Source organism: Acomys minous (assembly GCF_964271855.1).
Source record: "Acomys minous genome assembly, chromosome: 17".
NCBI lineage: Eukaryota > Metazoa > Chordata > Mammalia > Rodentia > Muridae > Acomys > Acomys minous.
Window position 1 is genome coordinate 38,210,295 of NC_140500.1, and position 12,360 is coordinate 38,222,654.

The following is a 12,360-nucleotide window of genomic DNA, read 5'->3' on the forward strand; positions in this document are numbered from 1 at the left end:
CTTCTCAATATGATTTCTGCCTAGGACAATTAAGCACTTATTGCTGTACTGTGAAATCACCTTAACTGCTGTGTTTATCTTCTGGTCACTCTGTCCTTTAAGCCATTTTGCCGAGTTGAATATTATCTAGCCATCACATATACAGAGCACATCCATGGGGAATTAGAGAGCTGTACACAGAATGCTTCTGTAATCACTTATTGATGACCTCACACACACACACACTTATACACCCTCTGCAGTACAATCAAGCTCACAGCTTTTCCTTTACAGCCACGGGACTGCAGCACAGAAGTTGCTTCCAAAAAATTTGAAGAACAGTTTTTGTTTTAAAAGAGCTCTTTTGTACTCACTGACAAGTTTGATCAATGTATACAAGGGGGGAAAGAGTGTAGAGGAAAATAAGACTCAATTGTTTATCCAGAAATATTCATTCATACCATTCATTGGTTGCAGAGAGTGCCAGGGTGGCTGATTGATGAGCCTTGAACTAGGATCAACAGCAGCGCATGTTGTATGGCATAGTCAGATCCCACACAGTATATGGTTTTGGGTAAAATATTGTTTTATCCCTAGGTTTCTACTTTATTTGTAAAATCAAAGGAATGGACCCAATAGTTTCTTCCAACAAAAGAGTTAGCAGGCTCTTTGAAATGGAGACTTTATGAGATATAAGTCTCTCTGTTTCTTAGTGATGAGTATATCAATTATTCCTATAGGAGAAAGTGTACAAAAGGGTCTGCTTGTCAGACTCTCAGTTCACAGTTCATTCTTCAAGGTGAGGACTGTTATTCGGTCTGTGTGTTTGGACAAGAAAAAAAAAAAATAAGTGGCTCCAGAGCTGGTCAGATGGAACGATGACCAATTCCCAAGAGAATGATGTACACTACATTTTCCCTTCCTCCCTTCTCAAACATGACTAGATGCTTCTACTTGGCATATGCGGACTGACTGCAGAGCTTTCTGTGACACCGGGATAGAAGTTTTCCAAAGCACCAGGAACAATCTTCTGCAAGTGATCTTACCTCTGGCTTCACTATAACACTGGAAACAATCTCTCACAGAGAAGATCTGTCCTTACCACGATGTCCCTACCCAAGCATCAGCAATAGAATTACACCCGGGAAATTAACTGAAAGGCATTCTCCTTTCTACCAAAACCAAAGCCTCCATGTTCGGGATCCAATATGCTGCGTTTTCTTAAGTTCTCCCACTTCCCCTGTTGTACACCAAAGCTTCAGAACCTCTAGCACAAGCATTTGGAACCAAGTTCTGCTCCCTAATACGTGAACATCAATCGCATACTTTAGTACCTTTTGGGAGTCAGCACCCCCTCCCCTAAACTGGGTAGGTGGAAGAATGAAATAAGAAAGCCCCACTGGCTCTGACTCCAAATTACACGTGTCCCTGATTATTTTTTCTTAAAGTCCTAGCCACGAACCTGCCCCACACAGACAGGACAAATGGCTGCTTGCTTAATTCTCTTTTAGGCGCTCGTGATTTAAACATCTACACATCGCAAAGCAACACGTATTTTAGAAGTATGAATCAGATGGATCCATCTAATCATTCAACATCTTCTCATGGATTGTGAATAAGACCTAAACTCTCCCTGGCTTATAAAACACCGCCTAGCTCTTACCTCTGTTTCAGGAGTACGTCCTTGGTCCTTCAGATTTAGAAACACGCACTTCCTCCCTGCATCTCAAGCTTGTCATACAGCTGTCAGCCTCAGGGCTTCTGGGCCAGCTTCCTATTTTCTGCCTGGAGTATGCTTCCCTGTGGAGGTTATCTTTTTTTTACTTCTGGATTTCTGCTTGGAGGTCAATCTCACACGAGCCTTGCCTGACTCTTTTACCTTAGGTGTCTTTCTCTGCAGCCAATTTCTTCATATCAAAAAGCTATCACTATTTCCCCTGCAACGTTTGAGTTCATTTATTTGAGTCCTTTATCTCCTCACATCTGGTGAAATCTCTGGTCCCTGGGGGCAGAGATTTTTCTAGCATCCTATTATATGGCAGTGGAGCCCCACATAGTAGGGCCACATGAAGATAGTTTTGAACAAATGCATAACATAGTAAAGTCATATGGGAGAAATTCAGCCCCAGGAAACACATTTTAACACTCTGCATCTGAAGACAGATTTATTTTAAAGATATTTTTTTCTTGGAAAAAAAAAAACAGAGTGAAAGAGCACATTAAAGTTAACTGCCCTAGCAAAATATAGGCTTGAGCAAAATAAACAAATAAGACGAGGTAGCATTATGTCTGCACTCATCTCAATCCTTCATAGACGGCGAGACGTGACACCCATTAACCTATGTGGGCACAGGGGTTGCCCCAGTATGGACCAAGTACCTCTGCTACTCCCACATGGGGAGCAAGTGCAATGTGATTTTGCACAGCAAATGTTTGGAATAAGGTTAAATGCTTTTTTAGTGCAACAGGGAAATGAAAATCCACTTTACCAGAATTGTTACCGCAGAGCTCCTAAATGGGTCAGCACTGTGGTATAACAACAAAAATGTTTTCCCTCAGTTTTCTTTTTGATTATCAGTTCCTCATTAGCACACAAAGTCCTAGAAATCAATCACCTTGCCAGTCAAGCAAAATTTGTGTTTGTGCTTCTGTTTCTTCCTCATGTCCCTTACCCTTGGTTCTCTTTCATAATCTTCCAGTTTCTCTCCCTGTTTCATATCTACGTGTGAAAGATATGCACTTATATACATACACATATATACATGTTTACCCCATAGAGTAGTGACCACATGTGACAGAGAAAATGCTAATTTTGTTTATTTTCAGTGACTTTGTTTAATTTTACACTTTCCAGATCCACCCTTTTCCTGTAAAATTTCATTTGTTATTAAAACTGAATGTATGTATTTCTAAGCACAATCCCATGGTTCTAATCCCTGAGCAAGTATACTTTAATGTTGTAAGGAACTGTCCTGTCAACAAAGGCAGCTTGTTCCTGGATAAGTGACTAGGACTGCTTCCTCCCTTTGTGGGACTCTATGTGGTGATTTTAATTATAATAATTCATTTAACTTGATGATTAAGGCAGCTGGATATTAAGAGCTAGCACTGGGACCATACCAAGTACCTCCCTTCAAGAAAAAATATAGACAAGAAAAAAAAAATGGCAGCGAAGCACTTCTGTATAATTAAACCTTTCTGTAACAGTAAAAGCAATATCAATGATATGCTAGTAGAGGAAAAACACAAGAATAAACAGATTCAATAGCTAAGTGCTGGAAGAGTCAGCTGGCCTGACATCAAGGGTGACTGACAAGGATGGGACGCTGCTATCTTCGGAGAACAGGCAAATCTTTCTGCTCCTCTGCCAAGCACCATTTACAAGGCAAACATTGGTTTTGTTGGTCTTGTGGCTCTCCTGTCACCTCCAGGTCCTTCTCTCCTACCCCACCCCCACATCACACACACACACACACACACACACACACACACACTCATTTTCAACAAGACTCCCTATGCTTTACCCAATGTTCGGCTGTGAGTCTCAGCATCTGTTTCCAACTGCTGCTGGGTGGAGCCTCTCACAGGACAACTTTGCTGGATTGTGGAGACTGAAACACCAAGTAAGGACCATGCATGGACTGGACCTAGGTCTCCAACTCAGATGTAGCTGATGGGCAGTTAAAGCTTCATGTGAGTCTTCTAGTAAGGGGAGCAGGGACCATGTCTGATATGGACTCTGTTGCCTGTTTTTTGATCACTTCCTCATGGAAGGAGGGGAAGAGGATGTACTACTCAGTCCTGATGTGACTGGATGAGCTGGGTTAGGTGGGTGAGGGGGGCTCCCCTTTTTGGATTGGGGGATAGGGGAAAAGGGAGTGAGGGTGGAACTGAGAGGAGAAGAGGGAGGGGGCTAGGACCACGATGTAAAGCGAATAAGTTGATTAATTAATAATTTTTTTTTAAAGCCGGGCGTGGTGGCGCACGCCTTTAATCCCAGCACTCGGGAGGCAGAGACAGGCGGATCGCTGTGAGTTCGAGGCCAGCCTGGTCTACAAAGCGAGTCCAGGACAGCCAAAGCTACACAGAGAAACCCTGTCTCAAAAAACCAAAAAAAAAAAAAAAAAAAAATAATAATAATAATAATTTTTTTTTAAATAAAAGAAAAAATGTAAAAACAAACAAACAGACAGACAGACAAATGTTATTAGGCCCTGATTTCCATCTCTAGGGCAGGATCCTCTGGTGAGTACCTAATTTACACAAGGTGAGGCCCAGTGACTATGTCTGTTCCCCACCACAGTGACTCCACATCACTGTATTTCCAGGGTGGGAGACTCAAATGCCTAGGAAGACCTATAGCAAAAATTGGCTGCAGTAAACACCTTCTTCGCATACTGAATGCAAGCCTTTCACCTTAGGAGAAAACCATGGAAGTGAAAGTAAGTTTATTCAGTTAATCCTGTGATTTAAGTAGCATTTAGGAACTGCTCAGGACTTAGCAAATTCTCTTGGGCTGATATGGGTAGAGGTCCCCTTTTCTGAGAAGAAGGGAAGTGGGGATAGGGAGGAGAGACAGGGAGGGTGGGATGGGGAGGAAAAGGGGGATACGGCTATGATTAGAGTGTAGAGTAAATTTAAAAAAAATAGGAAGCCCTGAATCTAAAATTCTATTCAACTAAGAAGAAAGAAAAATATTGTCCATTTTGCCTATGTGCGTTCAAGTGTTTGCTGCTGGAAATAAAGAAAATAATTATCATCTGGGTGTGGTGGCACACCTGTAATCCTAGCACTTAGGGAGGCAGAGGCAGGCAGATCTCTGGGAGTTCAAGGCCAGCCTGGACTATAGGGCAAGTGTAGGGCATCCAAGGCTACACAGAGAAACCGTGTCTCAAACATCAAAAGGGAATAACAACAACAACAACAACAATAAAAGAAAAGAAAAAAGGAAATAAAAGAAAGAAAGAAAAGAATAACCAGCTGAGTGAGAAAAATAAATACCAAACAGTTAAGAATACATGGGAAAAAAATTTAAATAAACCAAAACCAAAACCAAAACCAAAACCAAAACCAAAACCAAACCAAACCAAACCAAACCAAACCTTTGGCTTTGGTGAATTTCTATTTAATTGTGGCCTCTTATACATTTCCTTCTATCAAATAAGACATCAACTTTCACAATTTAAGGGCAACACAAAACAAAACAAACGAACAAACAAACAAACAAAAAACAAAACAAAAGAAACCAAAAAACAAAAAACAAGTGAACAAACAAACACACAAAGCCAAATATAAAAAAAAAATCTCTCATTTCGTATAGGTAGAAAGATAAATAAAGAAAAATGTATGTTTTTTCCAAACTACTGTTGTCTTGATCATTTCATAAAGAATTTTCTAGAATCTTGCCATATCAGCTACTTCAGAGATATACAAGTGGAAAATGCTGAGACTTGGGTAGAGCAAGGCCAATGGCTCATGCTAGATATATTCCTTGCTTTCCCTTCTGTTTCAGATGCTTTATATGATTTTTTTGCATGTAGTTCTCAGCTTGTATTAAAACTAAAGGATTGTGGAGGAAAAACATAAGGAAATAGGTGCTATTGGCTGGGTGTTGTGGCATGTGCCTTTAATCCCAGCCTTTAGGAAGCAAAGGCAAGAGGATCTCTGTGAGTTCAAAGCCAGTCTGGTCTCTACTGTGAGTTCAAGGAGAGCCAGAGCTACAAAACAGGGAGACCATCTCTCAAAAACCAGCAAATAAAAAAAATCCAACAAAATGAAGCAAAAATAAATCAGCCTGACATCTCTCAGATATATTCTATAGTGCATTTCCATTGAAACTCTTTTCTGGATTTCAGATCACTAGCCTATGAAGCTTTCCAGGATATACTCAATAAGAACTTTGTGGCACAGATTTTTAAAATTTTTTTATTAATTTATTCATATTACATCTCAATTGTTATTCCATCCCTTGTATCCTCCCATTCCTCCCTCCCTCACTCCCTCCCATTTTCCCTTTACTCACCTCCCCTATGAATGTGACTGAGGGGGACTTGCTCCCCCTTTATATGCTCATAGGATATCAAGTCTCTTCTTGGCACAGATTTTACACTTATGTTTGGGTCAATACATATGGTTTGATCAGAACAGGAACTGCTTCCTTCACATAAAAAGTCTATATGTTCATATATATATGTATATATGATAATATATTTCTCATGCTCTCCTCTGAGAACTAAACTTGGACAGTGTGCATTTTGAAACGTTCATGATACCACTTTAAACCACTACTGAGAAGGATTAGGGTGATGCTTAAATCAAAGTTCAAATGAAGCAGAGAGCTTCACACACACACACACACACACACACACACACACACACTTACTTCCTGTGTCAGGCTTATAGCTCAATGGGAAGAGGAAAAAGAGGGAAACGCTCTCCCCTGGGAGTGTGTTCACACTCTCATCCATATCCTAAACACATCAGCTTAATTCCTTCCTCTCTGCTCCTTCAACATCTCTGCCCCCACCTCTGCTTTCCACACCCAGAGGCATCTAGGGCATGCTAATTATGTCGGGAAGCGAATCTTACACTGTCCTATTCTATACGAGTCATGTAAAAACAATCTCCCACTGCAGGTCTGCCAGTGCATGATCTTAACATGAAACAGTCTGTAGCATGGCAAATAATAACCATAACTGAAAACTTACCATAAAAAGTCAACTGTCCCTTGGCTACATTTTTGCCTCTGGAGTTTTCAGCCACACATTCATATGAACCAGCATCTTCCTGTTGAAAATTGGGAATTTCCAGAATTCCATTTGACTTATGTCTTCTCGCTTTTCTTGCTATTGGCTTTCCATCAGCTCTTCGCCATAGAATAGTTGGGACTGGGCTAAAAATGAGAATAAAGTGGTGTGAACCAAATTAAAGAAAGCTCTGTACCACCCCCCCTCTCTCTCTTTCTCTCTCTCTCTCTCTCTCTCTCTCTCTCTCTCTTTCTCTCTCTCTGTCTCTCCAACCTACACTAATAAGTCCTTCCATTGTTTTCAAAACCACAAACACATTAAAGCATTTCTTAATTTTCATTTCCACAATACCATTATTTTAGCAACATCTACGTCTTTAGCATTATCCACTTCATGGTTTTCTTACTCTTAACATTAAACAATGCATCCATTCTCTTACACATCATTACCATTAAAAGAAAAGAACATTTTTAGTATATTCCTCTTATAATTTTCCAATATATATGAGGTTTCTACACTATAACTATTAAAACAAAAATGTTCAGGCACGTGTGTGGTAGAGTTAAGATAGAGACAACTTCCTACTTATTCCTCCCACTGAGACCAGGCTCATGGCTCCTCCCCCTTGAACTTGTTGGGCTCTTTGACTACTTTGACTTATAAAGAGACATGGGTGATATTGAATTGAATTCTAGATTCAAGTATTAAGAAACAGACATGATTCCATGACCTATTTCTTGGAATATTTTCTTACAGGCAACTGCAAGAAGTTTGACTACCTTAACCCTGCCACACAGAGGATGTCGCATGGGGGATTTTACCTAGTGACAGACCCAGCTGCCTCCATCATCCACCCTTGCGTCCAAGATGCCAGAATGTGAAAGATACCTCTTTGAGGTCTCCACAGCATTGACGTGCCAGCTTCACACCACGAGACAGCACATAAACCAAAAACATCATCCAACTAAACCTTGCTTGGATTCCTAACGCATAAATTGTGAGATTAATAATAATATGTTGGCTGCTTGTTCCTTCCAAGTTTGTAATGCAACACTTGAGAGCAGAAACAATATATTCTTCTAAGTGTTAAGTCCAGCAATGTGAGTACCACACTGTCAGTTACACCCACATATTGAACAAGCGATAATAAAAGTAATGAGCTCATAAAGCCTGGAAACTACAACCTAATTGCTGGTATAAAGGAGCAGCTCACTCATGACAACCTGATCTGGGCGACACAGTTTGTTCTTATAGTCATTTCCACATTGATGACCGTACCGATTTAGAGTGGCCCATTTGGAAGGTGGTTTGTGGAAACAATAGTTAAAGTAGCAGGATGGATAAAAGAGCCATGTGTGGGGTCTTACTGTTCTCTCAGCACACCCACCATCCTATTGCCATGACTGTTCAGAACCCATCTTAAATTGCCAACGAGGGCAGCCTGTCTGCAAATGAGTGGTTTTTAAGCTAACTGCAGCTTTCAGGATTGCAGCTTCCTAGCAGGGGATGCAATTATTTACTTATTTATTTTTTTCACAAAAACACTCACAGAGAAGTAATTACACTAAAGACTTGCCAATCTTCTCTGGAAAACTTGAGATGGTATTTAAAAAATTAAAGTTATCAACTCTACTATATTTGTTTTAAAATAGTTTAAGTTCATTAGGCAGACACTGACTCAAAATGCAGGAGGGCTCCATCAGAAGCCCATTATGGGTGCCTTTATATCCATTCATATATATACCTAACACATGCCTTTAAACACAAGGGCACTTTGACTAGTCTTCTACTCTTAAATGGGCATTGATGGTGTGTTTCAACAGCAAGACATGCATATCCAAACATTTCCGTGTGGATGTGAGGAACCCAATTTGTGTCCTTTGTTTTTATTTTAGTGCCACTTAAGCACTGTGAATAGAGTTTAATTCATAGTCCCTTTGGAAGTGCGAGCGATGTGAATTTTTCTTTCTCCAGGGAGGAATTTTTTTTTTCTAAAAGTGTCGTCTTGCAAAGATCACCAAATATAGATCTTGATGATCCAGCCACCTAACTTACTGTCTCCCTAGTTATTTCATAGGTTCACAGAAGGACTTTAAACATTTAAGACCAACCACAGTATAATGTGTGCAATCTGCTTTTCTTCTCAGCAATAAATCATTGCTGTGTCTTACATGTGGCTTTACAGCTTGCCGTTCAGTTCCGTGTAGTGCTCAGGCTTGCAGCCCTGTCACAATTTATATACTGTGGTTTCTCGGAAATACAAAATTACCACTGCATTGAACCTCATCAAAGTGTTTCAAAATGAAGATACCACTGTGGATCGCGTTGTCACAACCTGAAAGCCATCATTCCATTAGAGTTGAAAATAAAATTGGAAATGCAAACACTGGCTAAAGCTTTTGTAAGACACAATAATTTCATTTAAAAAATAGTGCACACTGAGAAAAGGACTGGGCAAGAACTTATTTTATGGCTTTCATTAATACTCAGACACAGAAACAAACAAACAAACCAGACAGAATTAGGAATGGGTAGTGGGCTAGATGAAGCTAGGAGAAAAGACAGTTACAGACCATTAAAATCCACAAGGGCCTCGGTATTCACCCTTCTGGTGGTAGTTCATATTGTTGATGCCAAACCGTTCCTGTTGGTTACTGGCATATAAAAACCCCAGCTGATCTGCGTTTCCTTTCTGATGCCCTCTGGCAGAGTCTCTATGAGAAGGCTAAGTGCTTTCCAAGTAGGTTCTTTTAAGTGTAATCCAGATGGGATAATAAAGTTGTGAATAATTTTCAGACCACTCTAAAATAGACTCTTAGATACCAGCTCTTCCCTATCTCTAGCGAGAGCAGAAGAGAATCCAAATGAGAGAGAAGAGTTGGGCAATTTGAAAAGAAATTCAAGAGAATTTTTATGTATTCTCTGTAAACGGGGCCAGAATGAAAGTCCCCACTTCCCCCCCAAATAGTCAGCGTGCCTGCACCTCAAATGAAGGCCATTGTTTTCCTGTCATTCTGGCTTAGGTCATAATAATAGAATGAAATACTTCTGCAGAATCGCCTGTTCTTCTCTCCTTTGTGGCCATGTCAGTTGTGGCAGCCCAATCCTGCTGGAGCCATTACCTGTCTTTCTCTATAGGAAGGGGGCAGAATCAAAGATGCACATACAGAATTACAAAGAGAAAGATGATTTGATTTTTCAGACAGCTCAGAAACCATCACTGTGAGTCCCGAAGACAGGTCTCTACCTGCCAGAGCTGACAGGGAGGAGGAACGAGCAGAACTTACTTTCCTAAGGCAAAGCATTCCAGCTTGACTGTGGTTCCTTTCTCAGCTGGCACGGTTTCGGGAAACTGGACTTCTATTTTGGGCTCATATTCACCCATCACCCCTGTATACAGAAAAAGAAACTAAGTCTCAAAGGTTCTGTCAACATGCACATAAGTGTTTTCTTTCAATATAGAATATTCCTTTATTCCTGTGTGCACATTGAACCTCTTCATATAAAATAGGCTCTATGCTAACACCATGCAACCCCAACTCTTCCTACAGTTTCTTTTTTTATATTTTAATTTTATTAATTTATTAATTTAAATTTTATTAATTTTTATATTTTTAATTTTATTAATTAATTTTTTTATATTTTAATTTATTAACTCAATTGTTATCCCACCACTTGTATTCTCCTGTTCCTTCCTCCCTCCCTCCCTCTCGCTTTCACCCTATTCCCCTCCCCTACAGTTTCTCCCAGGAGAGAAATTCATACCACAGTGTTTATACCACCTGCAGAGGGTTAAATTCTCCACGCTCTTCAGAAGTACTTTGTACTTGGTGTGGAAAAGGAAAAGGAGTTGATATCTTCCTAATCAGTAGGAATATCACCCTTTTGGAAACAGACTGCACTAAACATTAAACTATTTAAAAACACTTTAAAAATACGTCCTTTAAGGTGTCCATGTAGTGCTTTCTCAGAGGCATTCTGTGGCTGCGGTGTTTATTTATTCCTGAGGCCAACATGAAGGAATCGAAATGAGTATATTCAAGGCAGCATAAGAAGCCTGTATTTTAAATTGCCAACCCATAACAAATGATTAGCACTTGAAATAGGCGAAGTTTACATGTGCTTGTCTTGTCAATGGAGTAGTTAGTTACCTTGGTAGCCATTTTCCCCCATATCCAGAAAGATGATGGTGTGTGACAGTTACAGTAACAGCTCAAAAGAGTCAATCTATGTTTAATGACTAAAAACATATCATTTCTTCCCTATCAATACTATCTTGACTCATTGGTTAAGATATCTATTTCAACTTAACCCCTGGACATTTCCCATGATTACCGATTCAACAGTAACTGATGAAGACTTTGATGGTATCTACTTTTTTTTTTCAAAGTGAATGGTCTCTTCCATTCATCTCTCTTTTAGGCCTCCCTTAGTCAGAGGGAAAAGACATGAATGGTTTCAGAAGAGTAGCAACAAGGAATGGACAGGCACAGGTGCAGTAACAAAGAGAGCTGATTTTATTCTTTTTGCAAACACTTTTCATGTGCTGGCTTAGACCGAGAGGAGTCACAAGGATCTAATCAGTCTATGGAAAAAAAACAAAAAACAAACAAACAAAAAAACTCAGCACTACGAGTTAGATATTGACAGTGTTGCTAGGTTCACCGTGAGGTCTGTTGTGGAAGGGTGAACTGGGATACACAGCTCTGCCTTTGGTGTTTGGTTTTATTTTCCTTGTCTAGAATAACAGAGAATAGCAGCTTTAGGAGGGACTTCGAGGTAATTTCCCCGTGTTCTTAAAAGACATTTTTAGATGTCTTTATTTTATTTTATGTGTATAAGAAAAGACTATGTGAAGTGTCTGCTGTCTAAAGAGATCAGAAGAAGATATCAGATCTCCTGGAACTGCAGCTACCAATGGAAATTAGCCACCAGTACACACTGAAAACTGAACCCTGGTCCTCTGCAAGAATAAGCACTTTTAGCGGTTGAGCCATCTCATCTTTCTGGCTTAAGTTTGACATTCTTTGAATACATACTCTGTGTAGAGAGAATTCCTGGTTTCTTTAAAAACACAGAAATGTTATGGGGATATCTTTTTTGTTTTAAGGCCAGGAATGGGGTATAGGGCTGCTCATATTGTCCTCAGCAGCTAACTATGATTTGTCTCATGCTCTAGCATGGGCGTGAGTTTGCCATCTGAGGATGGGATTCAGGGAACTCTTCAGAGGGTATAAATGCTAAAGCCCCAAGAGGCAGGGGTGGGGAGAGCTGCTGTTTCCTCTGCTGCCCGTTCCTGTTTGCTTCTTCTGTGTTGTTGGATTTCCTTTGGAGATATCCTGATGGTAATGAGCAAACTCACCCCCAAGGAATTTGATGCCCCGGTTCAGCAGGAAGTAGTCCAATGATATCAATAACCTCCTTCCCCTCTAACCTTCTTTCTCTCCTACCTAGTGTTGGGGGGTTTGAGGATAGGGGTAGTGTAGGGAGGTAGGTAAAAGAACCCAATAAAGTAGCCAAAACTCCAGCCAGACTTCTGTGCATTCAAGGGAGATGACCATTAGGGGTCTTTTAGAGGAAGGGATTAAGACAACTCAATCCTCAAAAGGGTACAATTGCTATTTTTGCAAGGGAG

The 12,360-nt window shown here is 40.2% G+C and overlaps 1 protein-coding gene across 10 annotated transcripts in view; it reads right to left on the reverse strand.

Annotated features, from left to right (window-relative positions):
* LOC311588645 (contactin-4) overlaps window positions 1-12,360 on the reverse strand; it is a 980,815-nt gene that overhangs the window by 187,117 nt on the left and 781,338 nt on the right. For all 10 annotated transcript variants that reach the window (XM_084766525.1, XM_084766531.1, XM_084766522.1 and 7 more), the window contains 2 exons: window positions 10,013-10,115; window positions 6,687-6,871 (listed from right to left, as the gene is read on the reverse strand). In XM_084766525.1, the coding sequence (XP_084622651.1) occupies window positions 6,687-6,871; window positions 10,013-10,115 (288 nt within the window). The remainder of the gene's footprint in view (window positions 1-6,686; window positions 6,872-10,012; window positions 10,116-12,360) is intronic.